Source organism: Rana temporaria, chromosome 12 (genome assembly GCF_905171775.1).
Source record: "Rana temporaria chromosome 12, aRanTem1.1, whole genome shotgun sequence".
In the NCBI taxonomy this organism is placed as follows: domain Eukaryota; kingdom Metazoa; phylum Chordata; class Amphibia; order Anura; family Ranidae; genus Rana; species Rana temporaria.
In genome coordinates, this window is record NC_053500.1 from 33,390,097 (window position 1) to 33,411,591 (window position 21,495).

A 21,495-nucleotide genomic window follows, 5' to 3' on the forward strand; every position below is an offset into this window, starting at 1 on the left:
TAGGCCTAAAGTTATTCCACCTATTAGGTGGAATAACAATGTTAAAGTATGGCCGCCGTTCCCGCCGCGAGGTTCGAATTTTTTACGTCGTTTGCGTAAGTCGTCCGCGAATTGGGATTTACGTCGTTGACGTCCACGTCTAAATCAATAGGCCCGTACGGCGTACGTAACCGCAATGCACACTGGGAAATGTAGTCGCCCGGCGCATGCGCAGTTAAATAAAAAAAAAAACACTGAAAAACTTGAGGTCAAGCCTCATTACCATTAAACATGCCCCACTCCAACACATTTGAATTTGGCGCCCTTACGCCCGCCCGCTTTAGGCTACGCCGCCGTATATTAGCAGGCAAGTACATTGAGAATCATGTACTTGCCTAGCTAACTTATGGCGGCGTAGCCTAAACACGCTAAGCTACGCCGCCATAACTTTGCTCCTATCTACCTGAATCTACCTATAAGACATGAGGCCCCACTCACGCCCATAATGGGAAAAAGTATAACATTTGTAGTGCAGAGTCCTTGAATGAGGAGATTGGTCCCACACATCCGCAGGCTGTGCCATCATTCTTCCCGATACTGGGCTCTCCCCTTCCTCCGTCAGGCAAATTAGGCGGCCGCGAGGCCCCTGTGAGTGCGAGGCTTTAGGCGACCGCTTAATTAAAGAGCCGCCTCTGAGTGGATTTATATTGATTTGTGAAAGATCAGGACACAACTACTGAGTAACTGGTTATCTATCCTAAAGAAAGGAGGATTTTATCACATCTGAACATCCCACCGAATGAAGTTTTAAGTGCTTGGTTGTTCTTTATGTTTGGACAGAAATGAAACGATCTCAAAAGCATTATTCTGCATAGAAATTCCTCAGCTTGTCATATTTGTATTGGGAAAGAATTGCATTTGTTTTCATAATAGGTTACTGCACATTGCCTTCGCCTCTCGCCATCTTTTTAATGGAAATCTGTACTGAAATAATAAATGGACTGGCATTGCTGAACTCTCTTTTGAAAAATGCCACTTTCTTACACACTGACTTGGAACAAGTATGCAGGTTGGAAAATTGGACTTAACTGGCTGCACAGAGGCATTGCTAGGGGGGTGCGGGGGGTGCAGTCGGCACCGGGTGACACCCGCTAGAGGGGTGACACCATCCCGTTTTTTTTTTTTTTTTAGACATGCCCAGCCTGCCCTGTGCAATCCCAGCCTGCTCTGTGCCACCCCAGCCTGCCCTGTACCACCCCAGCCAGCCCTGTACCACCCCAGCCAGCCCTGTACCACCCAGCCTGCCCTGTACCACCCCAAACAGCCCTATACCACCACAGCCTGCCCTGTGCCACCACAGCCTGCCCTGTGCCACCACAGCCTGCCCTGTGCCACCACAAACTTTCCCATGCCACCCCAACTTGCCCTGTGCCACCCTACTTTGCCCTGTACCACCCCAATCTGCCCTATGCCACCATAACTTGCCCTATACCACCCCAACCTGCCCAATGCCACCCTAACTTGCCCTGTACCACCCTAACTTGCCCTATACCACCCCAACCTGCCCTATGCAACCCTAACTTGCCCTATACCACCCCAAACTACCCTATATCACCCCAACATTCCCTATACCACCTTAACCTGTCCTATACCACCCCACTACACCAACCTGCCACTATACCACTCTATACTACCCTAACGTGCCACTATACTGCCCTATACTATCATTTACAGGGGCTGGTTTGGGGTGTGCCCCGTGCGCTGCCTGCTTGGTGCTGGGCAGCCTAGACAGAGGGGGGGGGGGGGGGGGGGGTGACACCATGTTTTACTGCACCGGGTGACACCAACCCTAGTGACGCCACTGTGGCTGCATGCTTGTTTTGGATCGAAAACTCAAAAGTAAAAAGCCTGAAACAGCCAGGCTAGTAGAGTTTTCAGCAATGGCAGTCTTCATATTTCTCCCAGTACAGGCTTCCTTTAATATTTATTACCTGCCTTTCCTGCATCACCTAGTTGATAACATTTGCTGCATCATCCCATTATTTAAATGTGTCCAGCCTTGTTGAGTATCGGCTATGACTCAGGACTTTGGTAGGCTGAAATGTACAAGCAGCAGCTCTTGTCCATTCCTGTTTTTTTAGAAGAATTTAATAAAAGACAAGATACACCCAATACATATCTTCATCAGTAACGAGATACAAAACCACAGAATAAGGGGACAACACAAGGTACGACAATACATGCAAGATTTAGAACCAGCAATAAAACACCTTTGCTCTAGCTGTGCTAATGTTCTCCATGTTCTCAATGCTGCTGATACAGTTGTTGGGAACCTTGCTGCAGGCGATACGTATATAGTCCCAGAATCCTCTCTGGCCATCAGTGCTAAACCAGCTTACGTGACCTACAGACAACAAAAGAAAGGTCAGTGACATATGAGTACGAGACTTGGGCCCAATTATTCACACATTCTAAATTGGACATGGTGCAGCAAGTATAATGAGGATACCAGCGGCTGGAAACCAAGAGTGGCTGCTAAATGACAGGCTGAAAGGAGCTGGGGCCCTCTGCAGCCATAAGCATGTTGGGCATACCTCCCAACTTTTCAACTTCAGAATGAGGGACAAATGAGCATACCCCCCAAACAAAGTTGTTGATCGGGGAGGGGGGGTTCCGCGGATCAAAGTTGTTGAGCGGGGGGGTCCACGGATCACAGTTGTTGAGCAGGGGGGGCAGAGATCAAAGTTGTTCAGCGGGGGGGGGGGGATCAGAGTTGTTGAGCGGGGGGGTTTGTCGCCAATCGCGGGACTTAACACGAATCGCGGCACAGCAGAATTTAGAGCGAATCACTGTAATCGCGGGGGGGGGTGCCACGAAATCGCGGGACGATTGGACTGCTCGCGGGACGTTCCCGCGTAATCTGGGACGGTTGGGAGGTATGATGTTGTGCCATGGACACAATCTGCTGTATACAGGCAGATAAGTGCTGAATGTGCAGATACACGCTTACAGGTGTGTAGGTCTCCAACTCCTTTCAGGTTGTCATAGATTTGTACAGGCTGTGCAACCACCGCTGATCGAACACCCGGGATCCCGGATGAAGCCATCTGCAGTATACCTGCAGCCCATGGCTCATTTAGGATGTGTGACTGAGGCTGGGTTCACACTGGTACGACATGACAGTCGTACTACTTTGGATCCGACTTTGCCCTGCGACTTGCGTCCGACTTCAATGAACAGGGATCTGACTTTGATCTCCGACAATACCATGCACTGTGTCTGGTATGAATCTTTAGGAAGGACTCCACATTAAATTTTAAATAAAAAAACGGCATGGGTTCCCCCTCTAGAAGCATTCCAGGCCCTTCGGTCTGGCCGTTGGTTGTCGGGGTCTGCAGGTGGAGTGCTCATCGGAATCTGGGAGCCTCCTTTAATAAGGTTCAGGAGGGGGGGCACTTGCTTGTCCCCACCCCCTTTCCTGACTGGCCGGGCTGTGTGCTCAGATAAGGGTCTGGTATGGACTTTGAGGGGACCCCCACGTCTGGCTTTGAGGGTTCCTCTTAAAATCCATACCAGATCGAAGGGCCTGGTATGCTCTTAGAGGGGGAACTCATGCCGTTTTTTTTATTTAAAATTTGGCATGGAGTTCCTCCTCAAGATCATCAGAGCACAAGTCACATGCCAAAGTCGGATCATGCAAGACGGCTGTAACGGTCAGGGGTTAACACCGTTTACGATATTCCATTCCACCAACCCAAGACAGCTTATCCGACACTCCACAATCCATGCAGACACGATCCATATGGATTTTCCCCCAGAATAATGAGACACAGCTCTGTTCTCTGGTTCCAAACAGATAGAATACTTTAATGGTAAACTCAGCTGTTCTTATACAGTTAGCAACCAAATATGGACAATGACTCAACTCCACCCACAACATGACACAAAGGAACTTCAATACACATTCCTTTAGATAATGACATTCAGATAATCTACATGAACTAATTACTAGTCATTTACCCAGACGTTCTGACTCAGCGATAAGCTATTCTCACCTGATACACAATACACATTCCTTTGTAGACTTAATTGACATGCTAATCCACTACAGCTGAAAAGTCAGCCATCTGACCTTTCAGACTGCCAACCCCCAACACATCTATCATCAATAGACTTTCACACAATGAAATATCTTAGGAGCCAGACTCAATTAACACCCCAACAGTATGTGTCCCCACATGAATGAGTCACTCTCCTATTGACCTGTTGGGGTCAGAATTAACCACCTGTAATATTTCAAGATATCCTGCAATACATGAATTATCATTACTGTCCCATCTCATGTAATACGAGATATCATTTCTCAGTCATCCTATGCCCCTATTGGACATAGGATGACCCTAGACATAAGAGTCATTGGTGAAGCTGGCACAGGAGTACCCCGCATCCTTCAAAAGTCTCTGGGTATCACGGGCCATTCCGTTACAACGGCGATCCAACGTTGATCAATGGGCTGAAGTAGGAAAGCCCAAAGTCGAACCAAAGTAGTGCAGGGAACATTTTCAAAGTCGGACCAGTGAAGACGGCTCCCGTAGGAAAACATTGATTTTCACACGTCATGCGACATGAGCTCCCAATGTTGGAGCGTTTGTCGCACCAGTGTAAACCCGGCCTTAGGTTCAAGAAGATATATTTATTGCACACCAGACTGGAATCTGTCCAAACGTAGAGTGCCGAAGCAAGTGGTGGATGGTGCCAGAGAAAATCTGTTAGTACACCTAAATCTTTCTATAATGAAACCACCTATGTCACTTTACCCCATGAAGAGAACCTTAGTGCTTCCAAAACATGCAAAACATACACAAAGTAGTTTCAATGTGGCTTCTAGGAAACTTAGGGGACACAAAAAAAGAAAAAAAAGGTGGGGGACTGGAAGGGGGTCTGTCTGAAACACCCAAGTGAACCTTCCAGTGGACCAGTGCCGACAAGAAACAAGAATGGAGAGCCAAACCCCAAAGTGAGGGCTCAAATATAAAGTCTGTTCCATAACAACAGGCAACTATATTTCAAGGAATAAAAATGCCTCCATCAGGGTTTGAAATGTTGATGGAGCCAAGGATGGGACTGGATTGGGAATGAATTAGGAGAATAAATATTCTAGTGTAATTAAGTACGCTCCTCAGCAGCTGGTATTTCCAGGTATGGAAGAGCAAACAGCCAACCACCAAACACCAGTGCTTGGAATTGAAGCAGTCTACAGCCCTGTGTAAGCTATGAATTTTAGGTCAAAGCTTTAGGAATTTAGGAACGCTTTATTGAATAGGTGTCCAGAGCAACCAATCACAATCCATCTTGAGCTTAATTGTCTACAACAGAGAGGATACGGTTGAGCGGGCACATGTTGACCTACCTCATGACACTGCACACACAAGATTCGCAAGCTCAAGCCAGCGACCAACCAAATTGACTTAACAGTGGCAGCTGGTGCTCAAAATGTTTTGGGGCGGCGCAAACCATCTAAAAAAATTCTGAAAAATACTGAAAAAAACCCCATCAAATGCAGCCACTGTGCCCCATTCAAATGCAGCCACTGTGCCCCATTTAAATGCAGCCACTGTGCCCCATTCAAATGCAGCCACTGTGCCCATTTGCTGCCTGCCCGACACTTACCCAATCTTGGTGGGGGATCAGGCAGCGGGTGACGGCAGCAAGCTGTGGGATGAGCAGTGGGTCAGGCTGCGGCGGCTTCTGTGTCCTCCATTTGTCTCTTCGTCCTTCCTACTATGCATCAGAGTGCCTGTGCCTTGAATGAATCTATCCATTTTATATGCATGAATCTATCTATTCTACACAGAGGGGGTGGCATCAGGCCTGTTGCGACAAGGCAAGCAAACCAAGCAATTGCTTGGGGCCCCGAGCTGGCCTGGGGCCCCAAGCAGGGCCCTTGCCGCACTTCCTATAAATGCTGCAGCCGCCTGATCGCTCTATAGAGAGCCTCAGGCGGCTGCAGCACTGCTGCCTCTCTCGTCACTTCTTCCCCTTCCCTGTAGCGTGGCCGAGCTCCCCTTCCTTCCCTGTGTCAGTCCGGCTGGGTACCGTGCGGTACAGGAGATTCAGTTTCCTGTTCCCGGCTGGACTGACAGGAAGTGCACACTGAGTGCTCACTTCCTTTCAGTCTGGCCGGGAACAGGAAACTGAATCTTTATGCCACGCGGTACGGTAAGGAGGGGAGTAAAAAAAACATTGGGGGGGGGGGGGGGGGGGAGTAAAAAAAAAAAACGGGTTGGGGGGCCTCCATGTCTATTTTGCTTGGCGCCCCCAAATTCCTTCAAATGGCCCTGGGTGGCGTGACAGAGGGGATGGCACCCCTAATGGATGGGCCACCACTCCCTAACAATATGCGTTAAGAACAGTCGCTGACTGGTTGGCAAGTTTGAGCTTGGAAATCTCTTTGTATTTGTTTGACATACGTCGCCCTTCCAGTGCTCTTTGCTGCAAAGACCAGTTGTAGGTGGGGGCAGTGGCCACTTGTTTGTACATCTGTAGTACAAGCCTTGGCATGAAGGCAGTAGTACTACTAACATACATTTTGGTAAATTATTGGTTCACAGCCTATAACCTTCAGCCAATCAAATATACATTATAAAAACTACAAAATTGAAGCAACAAATAAGCAAAAAAATAAGTGAAAAGGTTTTTGGTATCCATGTACAGCAGAGATCATGAGTGGACTGCTATAAAACCCGCCTCCCCATGAATCTCTCACCTTTGAATCGATGACTCAGAATGTGTTCCAAAATGGCAGCAAAATTTACAAACTCTTCTGAGGAATCATCGATGGGCTCCGCTGTGTATTTCTCCAGGAGTGTCTTCACTGAAAACCTAGGAAGGAAGTGTAAAGTGGCAATTAATGTGTCAGAATATACAGCTACAAAGTCTTCAAGATCTAGAACACATGACTAATACAAGGGCTACATATACACGATTATAGACATTTATATAGCTGTAGCGCCCCCTTGCTTTCCGCAATGGGCGCTACGCTAAAGTTAGTGGGAATAGGAGAGTTACTTTGCTCCTATTCGTGTTTGTCTAAATTTGGGACTTCTGTCATCCCAGAAATGTCCACTGGGTCAGTCTGTGGTCAAGGGGTGCAATACCACCCCTTGCCGGCAGTTGGCGCCAGAGGGGTTCTGACAGAGCAAGTTTTCCCCAGCAGCCAATTGGAGGCGTTTTCCCTCGCGGGGCATGCTGGGGGAGAGTATATCTGTGACCAATTCTATCTTAGACGAAACGTCGGGAGGAGACGTGCTGACGTCACCGCAAGTGAGGACGTATCTGTCCTGTTACCTGGCCGGCTTTTATTACATGCTGTGTTTTTTCTACAACATTGTAAGTGTGCTACTTTATTCTTTATTAAATTTTTTAAACGATATCATGCTATGGTGAGCTTTCTTCCCTATGTCTACCTGACTGCTTGGTGCATATGAGGACTGTCTGGCCGTTTGGTGCTTAAGAGGATCACGTCTGTGAGAGGATCTACTGCTTTGTGTTATTCACATCTCCTCTGCTATTTCCGATCCTTGCAGAGATCCAGGGCTCTGGTAAGGGTCAGTGTGTCCATTGGTGGAGGTTTATGTCACACTGTCTGTTGCCCATCACTGGGGGTTGTCCTGTGTCCTACCCATTATCCCACAGTATCACACTATTTTAGTTTTTTGTTTTTTTCTGGTCGTTTTGCTGATGAGCTCCCGGGAGGATTATATCAAGATTCCGATCCCCTGTGTGGCCCAGGTGTTTGGCCTCTTGCTCGTTTTGATCCATTAGGATCCCACATCTCGGTAAGGGTCAGCATTATCAGATAGTTACGTCTCCAGAATTTGTTCCACCCGAGTAGCAGCGCGCTACTACACTTTTTCTGATTGTTGGACTTCAAATTGTTTCACCTAATTTCGTCAGAATTTTTGGACTCTTTATTCAATTTATTTTGTACATTTTTTCTTGTGTCTATATGACCTATCAAGGCATATCTATCATGGTTTAGCGCAACTCCACCTTTTTACTATTACTATGCAGAGCAGTATCGATTGCTCCATTCAACATCCAGGCCTGATACCGCAAGGTTCTCTTCTATTTCCTTCATCAACCTTGACCTTCCTAATACGTGTTGATGTTGGCCGTGTTTGGCCTGGGCAATAAAGCATTGAAAACCCTTTTATTGGCTGTCTGGACCTTCACTCACTACCACTGTTCTCACAATTGCACCCCTAGACACCGCCAGGGTAACTTAGCAGGCCGATCCCAAGATCAAACAGCGGCTCCTTCGGGGGTGAGCACTACATAGCATTGACGATTCACACAATCTTCCATCGAAGAGCTTACAATCTAAGGTCACTTTCTCGCATACATACACATATTAAGGCCAACTGCCTACTAACCCTTCTTTTTACTACCAAAGCATTTGTTACTCTGTATGGTGGGTGCTGTAATCCAGACGCCCCTGTCAGACAGCACGACCATGTCCTGGACCCCTCTACAGACTACATAATGGTTAAGCAGTACAACTTGGTTCAGCAGCTGTCCAAATTGGTGATTGGACAGCTAAATCGAAGTTACACCTGTGCTTTTTACTCCTGTAAGCATGCTTACATGTAAAGGCCCGTACACACGATCGGATTTTCAGACAACAATTGTGTGATGGAAGGGTTTTGTCAGAAAATCTGACTGTTTGTATGCTCCATCGGACAATTGTTGTCGGAATTTCTGACAAAAAATGTTTAGATAGGATGATTTTAGACATAAAATCTGTCGCACTATGTCCACTAGGGGCATATGATGAATGAGAAATGATATCTTGGACTACCTGAGATGGGATTATTATGTAATTATTATCCACAATATATTTCAGGATACCTGTAAAGAACTATTTACTGGTTGTTGATTCTGAACTCAATGGGATAATTGTAAGAGTGACTCATTTATACTGTTAGATGCTAATGCCGTCACCTCCAGCCATCTCTCTGTTCTCTGTGTCAATTGACCCTGCTATTGTGTGAAGATGTCCTGTGTTTACACTTATGATAATGTGTATTGTATAGCAGGTGAGCGGAGACGGGACGTCTACTCTGAAAGGTCATATCTCAGCGTCACCTCGCCGGGGTAAATGATTAGTTAATTAGCTCATGTTAGATAGATTTCATAAAATGGAATCACTTTACACAAACTTTTTACAAACGCTTGGCCACGTTGCTAGCTCAGTAATCTGTTATGCCTCTAGTTGGGCCTACGTTCATATTAAAGTGGATCTGTGACAGACTCGGACCCTCTTATGTCTAAAATCATGTCCACTAGGGGCATAGGATGACTGAGAAATGATATCTTGGACTATGTAATTATTATCCACAATATATCCCAGGATATCTGTAAATATATTTACTGGTTGTTGATTCTGAACTCAACGGGTTAATTGTAAGAGTGATTAATTCATAATGTTATATGCTAATGCCGTCACCTCCAGCCATCTCTTTGTTCTCTGTGCTAATTGACCCTGGTATTGTGTGAAGATGTCCTGTGTTTACACTAATGATAATATGTATTGTATAGCAGGTGAGAGGAGACCAGACGTCTACCTTGAAAGGTCATATCTCGGAGTCACCTTGTCTGGGTAAATGATTAGTTAATTAGCTCATGTTAATTTATGTTCTGGTTACCTCCTCTTTAAACTGTATATAAATTGCCCAAAGGGTGGCGCTAAAGAGCAGAAAAGAGTAGTTTTGTGTATGTTGGCTGAATGCATACCAAGTGTACCCACGAACATCTGCATGGAAGAAAACCATCGGGCCTTCAGAAAAAAACGTAAGACCCAACTTTTTCTGAAGACACAGGACGGCACTTGATGCAAAAAGCGCCTTGAGGCGATTTAGTTCACATTTGTAGCGCTATACAAGTTACTCATTCCACGGATTTGTCTGATGGAAATCCGATCGTGTTTTTACGAGGCTTTAGACTGACAGTATTATGCAAAGCAATAGAGCTTATTAGCTCACAATTCTCATTGTCTGTCCTTCAGTCCAAAATGCTGCTATTATAGAGAATATAGAAGGCTCCTAAAAATCCAGCAAAATTGTGTTTTTGAAAGAACGAGGATGCTGGACTTGGGCTTATATAGGTAGATAGATGGGCTAATGTTGAGTCTAAAGATGGTCACCAGTCATCTCTATGACTGTCGGAGGCCCGGGCCGTGACGTTATGACGTCACGCCGGTACCCGGAAGTAAACATAGCCGCAATCGCGGCTGTCGGCATGTGATCAGTGATTTTTTTTCACCGATTTCATGCTTGTAAGCCTCGAGGAGAGATGTGGGGTCTTATTGACCCCACATCTCTCCATAAAGAGGACCTGTCACACCGATTCCTATTACAAGGGATGTTTAAGTCCCGCCCACATATGTAAACGCCGTTCAAACCCCACATGTGAGGTATCGTCGCGTGCGTTAGAGCGTGTGTAACTCGAAAATAGAAAATAGTAACCTGTAAAAAATGTTAAAGCGTCACCTATGGAGATTTTTAAGTACCGAACTTTGGCGCCATTCCATGAGTGTGCGCAATTTTAAAGCGTGACATGTTAGGTATCTATTTACTCGGCGTAACATCATCTTTCACATTATACAAAAAAATTAGGCTAGTTTTTTATTAAAAAAGGCGTTTGAAAAATTATTGTGCAAATACTGTGCGAGAAAAAAAGTTGCAATGACCGCCATTTTATTCCCTATGGTGTCTGCTAAAAAAAATATATAATGTTTGGGGGACTGATTAATTTTCTAGCAAAAAAAATTGTGATTTACATGAAGGAGAAAAGTGCCAAAATAGTCCCGGTGGACAAGTGGTTAAAGACCTACGTGCCTGTTTATAAAAAATGTATCCAGACTGCCACCCTGCCTGTCAGGACCACCTACAATAAGGAAACAACGTTTCAAAGGGCCAATAAAAATATCACTGGGCACACTAGCGCCAGCTTGATAGAAATCGACAAAACATGGGCACCCCATAAAAACCCAAAGTTAAGAATCCACCCATCTACAGGCCAATGAGAGTGCCAAATGTCCAAAGTTTTTGAAAAAATTGGTTTATAGCACAAAAATATTCAACGTGTTTCAGGGACCAAACAGACTACCCCCAGCCCTGATAAAGGCGGGGGTCTGTTTAGATTCTGAAACACACATAAAAAAAAAAATTCTGCTATAAACCAATTTTATCATTAAAATGGACTCTTGGATGTTTCTGCATTATTTGGTGGAATAGTGTACAGTTTACTTGCATCAGTGTCTGCAGAGTGTGCACAGAGTCCCCCCTTTCAGTGAAAGGGAACTCTGCAAGTTCAGATGTAAAAGGGCAACTCTTTGGACTCCGATGTAAAGGGGGACTCGTTATTAACTTCATATGATTAGAAATTGTATTTAATAGCAAAATATATGTATAGTTTATACTATAAAAAATAATTGGTGCGCGCCGCTAAAGTGTTCAGGTTTGACTTGAAGAAAAAGGTGGCAACCCTAGTCTTCTCCCCCATGCTCCAGCAGTCTGATGAAGGGACCATAGCCCTGCACTGGGCACGAGGATGCCAAAGGACGGCTGCTGAAGTGTGGGGGGAGCACCGTCTGCCAGAGGAGGAGCGGAGGATCAAGTAAGTAAAAGTGCTTTTGGCAGTCCACAGACCAGGGGTCTCAAACTGGCAGCCCTCCAGCTGTTGCGAAACTACAAGTCCCATCATGTCTCTGCCTGTGGGAGTCATGCTTGTAACTGTCAGCCTTGCAATGCCTCATGGGACTTGTAGTTTCGCAACAGCTGGAAGGCCAGTAGTTTGAGACTCCTGCCCTAGAATGTGAAATGTTGGCAGTTTTGCCAGAATAGATTAGTAAACAGAAAAAAAAAAAAAGACTTACCTCTCTGGGAGTAAATATTGCTGGTGGCTCTCTCCAGTGCTGCTCGCTTGACCTCAGGCCTAAGCTTTTAATCACCGGACCTCTGTTGTAAAAAGGGGGATCAGACAATAGGAAGTCTCTCTTTGTCCCATTCATCAGATGTTCCATGACCAATTGTCTGGCTTTGGGTTATGTGAGCATCACATTCCCTTTACTTCATGTCCCATAGCCAAAACAGGAAGAGAGAAGAAATCCCTCCAAAGTAAGGCAACCCATGGTTGTCACCTGAACATGGTGTCCCCATTGGAAGATTTCCCCTCTACTCCTGTTCTAGTGACAGCCCAACGTTTTAAGATTTTCTTTTGCCTTTACTCTTAGGGATAACAGTAAACATGAATAGAGAGGGCGATATACCTTAAAATCATGTTAAATTATCGAATCTGTCTCCACTCTATTCAAAATAAATGAATAAAAAAGGTTCGTCCCATACTTGAAGTCTTATCTGCCACCTTGGTTCATTCTTCCCCCTCCCCCCCCCCTTTCATCTGCTTATTTATTAGATTTGTAAATTAAAAAAATTCTGTTTCAATTTTACATCTTGTTTTAGACCAAATGGGGCCATCACTGGGTCACTGTGCTTCTCTATGCAATGCAGGCAGATCATGGCTGATGGGGTGCTGTACATAGCAATCTGAAAACCTTATAGGACTCTCACTAGCCCTCTGCCCTGATGCAAGCAGCGAACTGGCTCTTGGGAATGATGCAAATTTCAAAATGCTTCAATGGGTGGATGTCAGTCTGGAGGAGTGGGCATTCCTAGGTAAGCTGGGTTTGTATGCAGATCACACCCCAGGGGAGGGCTGGCAGCCTTAGGCCTGGGGGGAAAGTCCAGTCAAGTGGCCCATTGAACTGTCGAATGAGCTCACCATCCGGTCCCGGGGAGTTGTAGTTTCCTCTGCGCTGCTCTGTTTTCTACCTACCGGGAGCTTAAGCGTGGACTACAACTCCCAGAATGCAACAGCTAATGGCGAGCCACTGTGGCCATGCCCCTGACCCAACTTCCTAGTGCAGAATAAAGAAAGATGGTAAAGGGCAGAGGCTGCCGACCATTATGAACATATATTAGAGCGGCCTGGGAGGCAATGGCCACCCTGCCCCCCGGCCCAGCCCTCCCCTGTAACACCCTCAGTTATACACCCTCCAAAGAATTTAAATCTGATGAAAGGGGTGGTCCAGTTTTTTTTTTTTTTAAAGCCGTGGTATGTGAACGTACTCAGACTCCACCCGGTGCACACCAAAAAGTGAAACACGAAACGTGCACAGGGTGTACACATGGTCCTCCTCCGAAGAGAAAGGACCCCTGCCCAGATCCCCCGGGGCGTTAGGCTCCAGACAGGGGACTTCCCATGGTCCATCTGGTCAAAGACAGACAGGCCCCGTTCTCTGGGAGGTCTGCCGAAACAGACCACTCCAAGTACTAGATGGGGCTCCCCCGAAGGGTGAACCAAGCCAGAAGGCCATGTCCACCCCCTCACTAGACTTTCCGGGCAGGCCCGAGGACCTACACCCTACTCAAACGTAAAAGTGTACATCCAACCAAAAAACAAAAAATAGAGAAAGTGACAGAACACGACAAACACACAAATAAACAAGAAGGTGTAAAGGTGCCGTTGTGTAAAACAATGGCCAGGAATAAAAAAAAAATCCTATGGTCCTAGCCAAAAGCCTCGGCCCAAGAAGCAGGTGCGGAAAAAAGTGTGGAAGTGCAGTGACCTTGGTGCCATAACTCATGTGACTCCTTACTCACAGTGAGCTTATGGCACCCCTGGACTGCCAACTCCATGGGCACATATACCACAGGCTTCTTTCAGGTCCCAGCCTTGAATCAAACCAGTGCACACCGGCCCCATACCTACCAGGAAGGCATCAGAACTTGGAGAGCTTAGAGAGAGACCTACCTACAACTGGGGACAAGCCTTGTGCACAAGGCCAGATGGAAAAAACTCCCCCACCACTCCCACCATTTACCACCTAGTCACATTTGGGAAGTACTAGCCAACCCCAAATTGGCGAAAGTGGTCAGGGTTCTTTCCCTCATGACTGATAGGCTCAGGGACTACACTGATCTTAGCCAAAAACCCGAGATGATCCGACCTTCGGCCATACCAAGTGCCTCTCCATCCCCATCAGGAGGTAACCCTTCCAACTTCCTCGGGGAGAACCTAGTGCCAGCCCTCAGTTACCGTTGAGTAGTCTGGGTTTGGTTCCCACTAGGGTTGTTCCGATACCACTTTTTTAGGACGGGGTACAAGTACCGATACTTTTTTTCTAGTACTCGCCGATACCGATTGCCAATACTTTTTGCCATGTGACAGTTTGACTAATGGGCACTGACTAATGGGCACTGATAGGTGGCACTGACTAATGGGCACTGATAGGTGGCACTGACTAATGGGCACTGATAGGTGGCACCTAAGGGCACTGGCACTGACCGGTTGCAGGCACTGATGGGCGGCACTGACAGGTGGCACTGATGGACGGCACTTATGGGCACTGACAGGTGGCTGGCACTGATGGGCAGGCACTGAAATGCAGCAATAAATTACATGAGGAAAGTATTTTTAAATGCTATGCTGCAGCGCCCATCTTGGTACACCCTGCACTCGGCATCAGTAAGTATCAGCAGACATCTTGTTACACCCAGCCCAAACTATATGGGCTGGGTGTAACAAAATGTCAGCTGCTGGCTTACTGTGGCCAAGTGCAGTGTGTGCCAAGATGGGCGTCGGGATATCCAAGCTGACGGCGACCGAATGTGACGGTCCGGTCACCGATCCACACGCTCCGCCCTGCGCACTGCACCCTGTCAGCTTACCTAGCTAGTTCTACTGCAGGTGAGGACTCGCTCTCCGGCCTGCTGGCTTCGCCCGCTCTGCCCACTAAGGCTGCCCTCCCACTCCGCCTACTGACTCCGCCCAATCCGCCTGACGCCGCCCGCCTTTTCCGCCCACGGAGCCCGCTCGCCCTCTCCACCCACTGAGTCCGCCCGCCTTTTCCACCCACTGAGCCCGCTCGCCCTCTCCGCCCACTGAGTCCGCCCGCCGACCAAGTATCGGGTTAGGCATCGGGAGCATTTGTGCGAGTACAAGTACTCGCACAAATGCTCTGTATCGGTCGCGATACCGATACTAGTATCGGTATCGGGACAACCCTAGTTCCCACCAATACTAACCTTCCAGGTTACCATTACACGTGGATTTGCATAGCCACCACCACCACTAACCTACCACCGTGGAACAAGGACGGGAGCACAGTGCCACCACCACTGCCACTTAGCCAAAAGGCAGAGAAGTGGTGGTCCAGTAGGGCAGGAGAGAAGAGGGCTAGAGGATGTTGGACATCCTCCAGCCAGGAAACATGGTGGGTCCTAATTTGCTGCAGCTTCTAATCAGAGTGAAATCAGAGTAAGCAACTTCAGTGCAGGAGAGAAGGTTGTACAACACTGAAGGGAGCATGGGGTTTAAATTGAATTGTTAATTTGTGTAGGCGTTTTCAACAGGACAAAGAAGCAGTTGCGATTTGAGAACAATAAGACCAATTCTATGGTGTGACATTTAATGTTTTTTTAGAATAGAATATAGAAGAGTCTATAATACATATGTAAAATTTAAGGCCGTTTGGTTTAAACTGAAGCCAACTACTACCAAAAATGAAAAACGTATATTCAGAATATTCAGATCCACCAGTAGCGGTATAAAAGCTTTAGACGGATCTATACACTCTGCCATGTCCTTTAATACCCTTGATCATTTTCCACATTGATGTATATTACACATCTATTCTTACTCAGCCTATGATTTTATGGCTGTGATGTCATTTCCTTTTCCATCACCACCGGCATTCCTCTAGAGCGGAATCCTCCACCCCTTTTAAAGCTACATACTTGGTCTTTGCATATCATCACATTAACCTCTTCTACTCATTTTTATTGACATTTGTTAGGTCTCCTTCACCAAAATTAAGGACCTCCGTGTCATTTCATACCATTAACCTCTTCTACCCATGTTCCTCAGAGTCTGCCAGGTCTACTCCACCCCTATCACGGCTACCTGCTTGGTCCCTACATATCATTGCATACTGTTATAATCTGTTCTGCCCATGTTCCTTGGTGTTTGCTAGGTCTCCTTCACCACTATCAAGGCTACCCCTGGTTGGTCCATCCATATCATTAACCTCTTCTACCAACGATCCTCAGTGTCTCCTACACTCCTCTCAAAGCTACCCTGGTTGGTCCATCCATATCATTCCATACCATTAACCTCTTCTACCCACGATCCTCAGTGTCTGCTACGTCTCCTCCACCCCTACTAAGGCTATCTGGTTGGTCTTTGCATATCACTACATACTGTTAATCTCTTCTACCCATGTGCCCGAGTGTCTGCTAGGTCTCCTCCACCCCTATCAAAGCTACCCGATTGGTCCATCTATATCATTCCATACGATTAAGCTCCTTTACCCATGTTCCTCAGGGTCTTTTAGGTCTTCAAAATTACAAATTAATAAAAGCCTTGGTGTCAGCTTTCCCCTTGTCTGCCCCTGCTATCACCCCTTCTGTCCTAGTTAGTAAGAAGTACAAAGACTGGTATTCTACACCAGTGGTTCTCAACCTCAGTCCTCAAGCACCCCCAACAGGCCATGTTTTGGGAATTTCTCTTAGATAAAATAGCTGTCCAAAAAACCAAGCCATTGACTCGGATTTAAAAGCATCCGTGCAAGATAAAAGGAAAATCTGCAAACATGGCCTGTTGGGGGTACTTGAGGACTGAGGTTGAGAACCACTGCTCTAACCAGTACAGGAACCCATAACAACCTAATCCTGGGTCGGCCCCCTAAAAAAAAAAAAAAAATCAGTTTAGGTTGCCCTTTCCTTTATTGAATAAGGCTACAAGTTTTACTGGTACACAGTTACAGTTAGGTCTTACCCCATCGACAATCTACCAACACATTTATTCCAAAGGCCATTATAGATTCTTCTCAAACATGATAGAATTCTTTGCCGTAAATTGCCTTTTTACCCCATTGAATAAGGCTAGAAGTTTTAATCGGTACCCAATCACAGTTATGTATTCCCCCATTGATAATCTACCACAGGTACCCAATTAGAGTTATATATTACCCAATTGACAATCTTCTACATTTATTATATAGGCCATTGTAGGTTCTTCTCAAACATGAGAGAATTCTTTCCCGTAAATTGCCTTTTTACCCCATTGAATAAGGCTAGAAGTTTTAATCGGTACCCAACCACAGTTATGTATTCCCCCATTAATAATCTACCACAGGTACCCAATTACAGTTGTAAATTACCCAATTGACAATCTTCTACATTTATTATATAGGCCATTGTAGGTTCTTCTCAAACATGAGAGAATTCTTTCCCGTAAATTGCCTTTTTACCCCATTGAATAAGGCTAGAAGTTTTATTCGTTACCCAACCACAGTTATGTATTCCCCCATTAATAATCTACCACAGGTAGCCAATTAGAGTTATATATTACCCAATTGACAATCTTCTACATTTATTATATAGGCCATTGTAGGTTCTTCTCAAACATGAGAGTATTCTTTGCAGTAAATTGCCTTTTTACCCCATTGAATAAGGCTAGAAGTTTTAAATCGGTACCCAATCACAGTTATGTATTCCCCCATTGACAATCCACCACCGGTACCCAATTACAGTTGTAAATTACCCAATTGACAATCATCTTCTACATTATATAGGCCATTGTAGGTTCTTCTGAAAACACAGGAGACCTCTTTCCCATAGAAAACCTTATTTACCGTTTCCCCACTGAATAAGGCTACGAGTTTTACCGGTACCTAGTTATAGTTATGCATTACCCATTAACAATCTACCACCTGTACCCAATTACAAGTATGTATTAACCCATTGACAACTATTCTGTACATTTATTCTATAGACCAATGTATGTTCTTCTATAACACAGGAGACCACTTTCCCATAGAAAACCTGGTTGACCACTGAATAAGTTTTACCGGTACCCAATTCCAGTTATGTATTACCCCATTACAAGTAAGCATTACACAACCATCCTCGACCATTTATTCGAAAGGCCATTACATGCTTCCCTTGAACAGAGGAGACCTTTTTCGTATTGGAAACCTTACTGTCCATCCGTGTCAAACCTTTCCAAGCCATCCTTCCGCACAAAGACATAGAACCCTCCTCATCTCTCACCTGCAGATAGTGAGCAAATTTTTCCTCTCCACAGCAATGTTCCTTGAAGAAGCCTTCTTGGATGGCAAGCCTAAAGCCATGGCCGACTGGATGAAGCTTGGTTCCATAAAAATTGCTCAAATCCCACAAAGGATTGCCCACCTCCACCAGCAGGCCTGCAGGCTCCTCTCCAGCAGCCAGGACCCCTCCCCACCTCCTCCTGCAGGCCTGTGGCTCCGAGTGTCCTCCTATGGGCTATTAGGATGGTTGGATGGATGGATGGATGGAAGGATGAGATGGGAGAAGCTGACGCTCTCCCTGGTGCTGAAGCTGAGACACGGCCAAGTGACGTCACCAAGCCTGTGAACGAGCATGGAAGGGAATAGAGAGGAGGAGGAGGGAGGAAAGGATGGAGGAAGGGAGGGGGGGGGGGGGACAGCTCAGGTTAGTGATGGAGTCATGTGACAGAACAAACAAAAACCTTACAATGGGCACAACAATCAAAGGGATGCTACAGGGAATACGAATTATATCTAGACTGCAACAAAGCACAACATGGAATCCCTGCATACACTTCATTGACTCATATTTTATTGACTCATTCTCCTGGACACTTCCAATTTATAAATGTTGAATTATTTATACAGATGCGTTTTGTTTCTTGGAAACAACCAGCTTTTGATCATAGGATTTCTCACAATTAAAAATTGCATAATATTTAAAAACGGTTTAATAAGGCAATAAGCTAAATACAGTGAGTCATAGGAAATCAGAATTCACTATTACTGCAGGGAATTCAAATAAGAATCAGCTTTATTGGCCAAGAATACACACACAATTGGTCTTTGGTTGGTTGCCGGGTGTTATTGCACTTTGGTTAGATGGGGTTTGGCACTTTGCATGTCATCATTTTACTTTGTATTGCCTTATTAACCACTTCAATACCAGGCACTTATACTCCTACCTGCCCAAGCCAATTTTCAGCTTTCATCGCTGTCGCAATTTGAATGACAATTGCGCGGTCATTTTACACTGTACCCAAACATTTTTTTTTATCATTTTGATCCCACACGCAGAGCTTTCTTTTGGTGGTATTTGATCATCCCAGCGATTTTTATTTTTTGCGCAAAAAAAAAAAAAAAGACCCCAAATTTGGAAAAAATAAAGGTTTTTTGTTTCTGTATTTTTTTTTGTAAATAAGTAAGTTTTATTCTTCAATGAAGGGCATTGATATGGCTGCACTAACAGGCACCGATGAGGTGGCACTGAATATTGGGCACCGATAGGTGGCACTGATGGGCACTCATAGGCGGCACTGATGGGTGGCGCGGATGGGCACTGATGGTCACTCATAGGTGGGCACTGATAACACTTATGGGTGGCATTGCTGGGCATCACTCCTTTTTTTTGCCATAATGGTGCCAGTCTGTGCCCATTTGTGGGCACTGATTGGCATATGTTGGGCATTAATTTGCACGTGGATGTGGATGGCCATGGGGGACTTGCCTGGCCATCCACATGTTAGGGGCTACCCTGGTGGTCCTGGCGGCTTCCCTGCAGGGCCATCTTAATAGCATCATGGGCCCCTGGGCAAAGTAATGCTCTTGGGCCCCTACAATGATGACAGTGCAGGTAAACAGACATCAAGTAGGTAGGGGGCAGACTGCCTCCCCTGTGTATCTTAGTGCCATCATGGGGCCCCCCAATTACGAGGCAGCGTGGGCTCAAGGACCAGCTGCTTTGGGGAAAGTGCAGGGGCCCCCCATGCAGCTAGGGCCCCTGGGCAGTGCCCAGGCGTGCCCTCTCATTAAGACAGCCCTGCATCCCTGGTGGTCCAGTGTGGGAATTCAAAAGGGGGCAGCGCTGATAAACAATCAGCACAGACCCCCCTGTCAGGAGAACCGCCGATCGGCTCTACTCGCATCTGTCAGACACAAGTGAGGAAAAAGCGATCAACGGCTCTTCCTGTTTACATCGTGATCAGCTGTGATTAAAACACGGCTGATCATTTGGTAAAGAGCCTCCGCCGGAGGCTCTTTACCGAGATCCGTGTAGCGGTGTGTGTCAGACTGGCACACCGCACAACCGTTTGCCGCGATGCTCGCCCCCACAGGCGCGCAGCGGCTGTTATCCTGCTGGACGTCATATGACGTCCAGTCAGGATAACGCAACCACCGCCCAGCCGTCATTTTGCTATAGGCCAGGCGGGAAGTGGTTAAGCATCATGTAGTTAAAAGCAGTGGTTCTCCATATTAAGACCCGGTAAATACCAAAACCTTCCATGCCCCAACAGTTATGAAAAAGAATATATAATACTACTAAAATGATATATATTTATTAGTATTATTACTATTATGTATAATTGTACTATTATTATAATAATATAAATATGCATCAAAATTCTGTAAGGCTCTGGATGGGCATGGGTGTCACTATTGGGGTATGGAGGGTTTTGGAGAGGGTTAGGGGACTCAGCAGACTTGGTGGCCCTGTAGGAGTTGAGGTCCCTGGAGGGAGCAACTGTAGGGGGGATGGGGTTTTGCAGGTGCATTGTGAGAATAGAGGGCACTGCAGGGGCTGGGAGGCACCACGGTACACCGTTGAGGGTACTACAGGGGGGTTGGAAGCTGGATGTCACTGTGGAAAATTGCGGAGGCTGATGGCCCTTAGGGGCCAGGGGCACTGTGGACCACTATGGGTGACTTTCCATTCAAATAATGCACTGCCCTGAAAAAATTATTTTCACTACTTTTAAATCTGCAGCTTTTAGCAAAATAATACTGGATGATTCTGCCCCAATCGTCCTTGTGCAGACATTTCCTATTACAGGGTAAGAACACAATGTCCCTACTGTGCTCCTGCATGGTCACCCGGTCACGCAGGCTTGTAATGAAAACTACAGATGGAGCCATGCTTCAGAAAACTATAGGTTATTCAGTTTGGGTGTACATTCACTTTAAAGGGGTTGTTTTAGTCCTGCAAAACTGCACAAGTACATTTGTTCTGTGCAAACGCTGGCAGAATTAAATGTTACTAGGCAATTTTTTTTTTCCTGGTCGGGTGTTACGCACTGATAAGAATAGAATGGATCAGGAAAATACAGCATTATGGCCACTAGGTGGAGCCATTTTCTTTGATCATCAATAGTCATAATGTGATATTTTTGGATTCACTGGGGTAGATTCAGGTAGGGCTGCGCACTCTTACGGAGGCGCAGCGTACCGTTTTAACGCTACGCCTCCGTAACTTACTTGCGATACGCTTCATTCACGAAGCAGTAGCTCCGTAATCTGCGCGGGCGCTCCGTAAAACTGGCCGGCGTAAGCGCGCGTAATTTAAATGATCCCGTAGGGGGCGTGGA

General features: G+C 46.1%; 1 protein-coding gene across 3 annotated transcripts in view; it reads right to left on the reverse strand.

Moving 5' to 3' along the window:
* RUNDC3A (RUN domain containing 3A) overlaps nt 1-21,495 on the reverse strand; it is a 96,989-nt gene that overhangs the window by 21,402 nt on the left and 54,092 nt on the right. For all 3 annotated transcript variants that reach the window (XM_040330537.1, XM_040330538.1, XM_040330536.1), the window contains exons 2-4: nt 18,156-18,494; nt 6,746-6,861; nt 2,250-2,383 (exon numbers count right to left, since the gene is read on the reverse strand). In XM_040330537.1, the coding sequence (XP_040186471.1) occupies nt 2,250-2,383; nt 6,746-6,861; nt 18,156-18,262 (357 nt within the window). In that variant the 5' untranslated portion in view covers nt 18,263-18,494. The remainder of the gene's footprint in view (nt 1-2,249; nt 2,384-6,745; nt 6,862-18,155; nt 18,495-21,495) is intronic.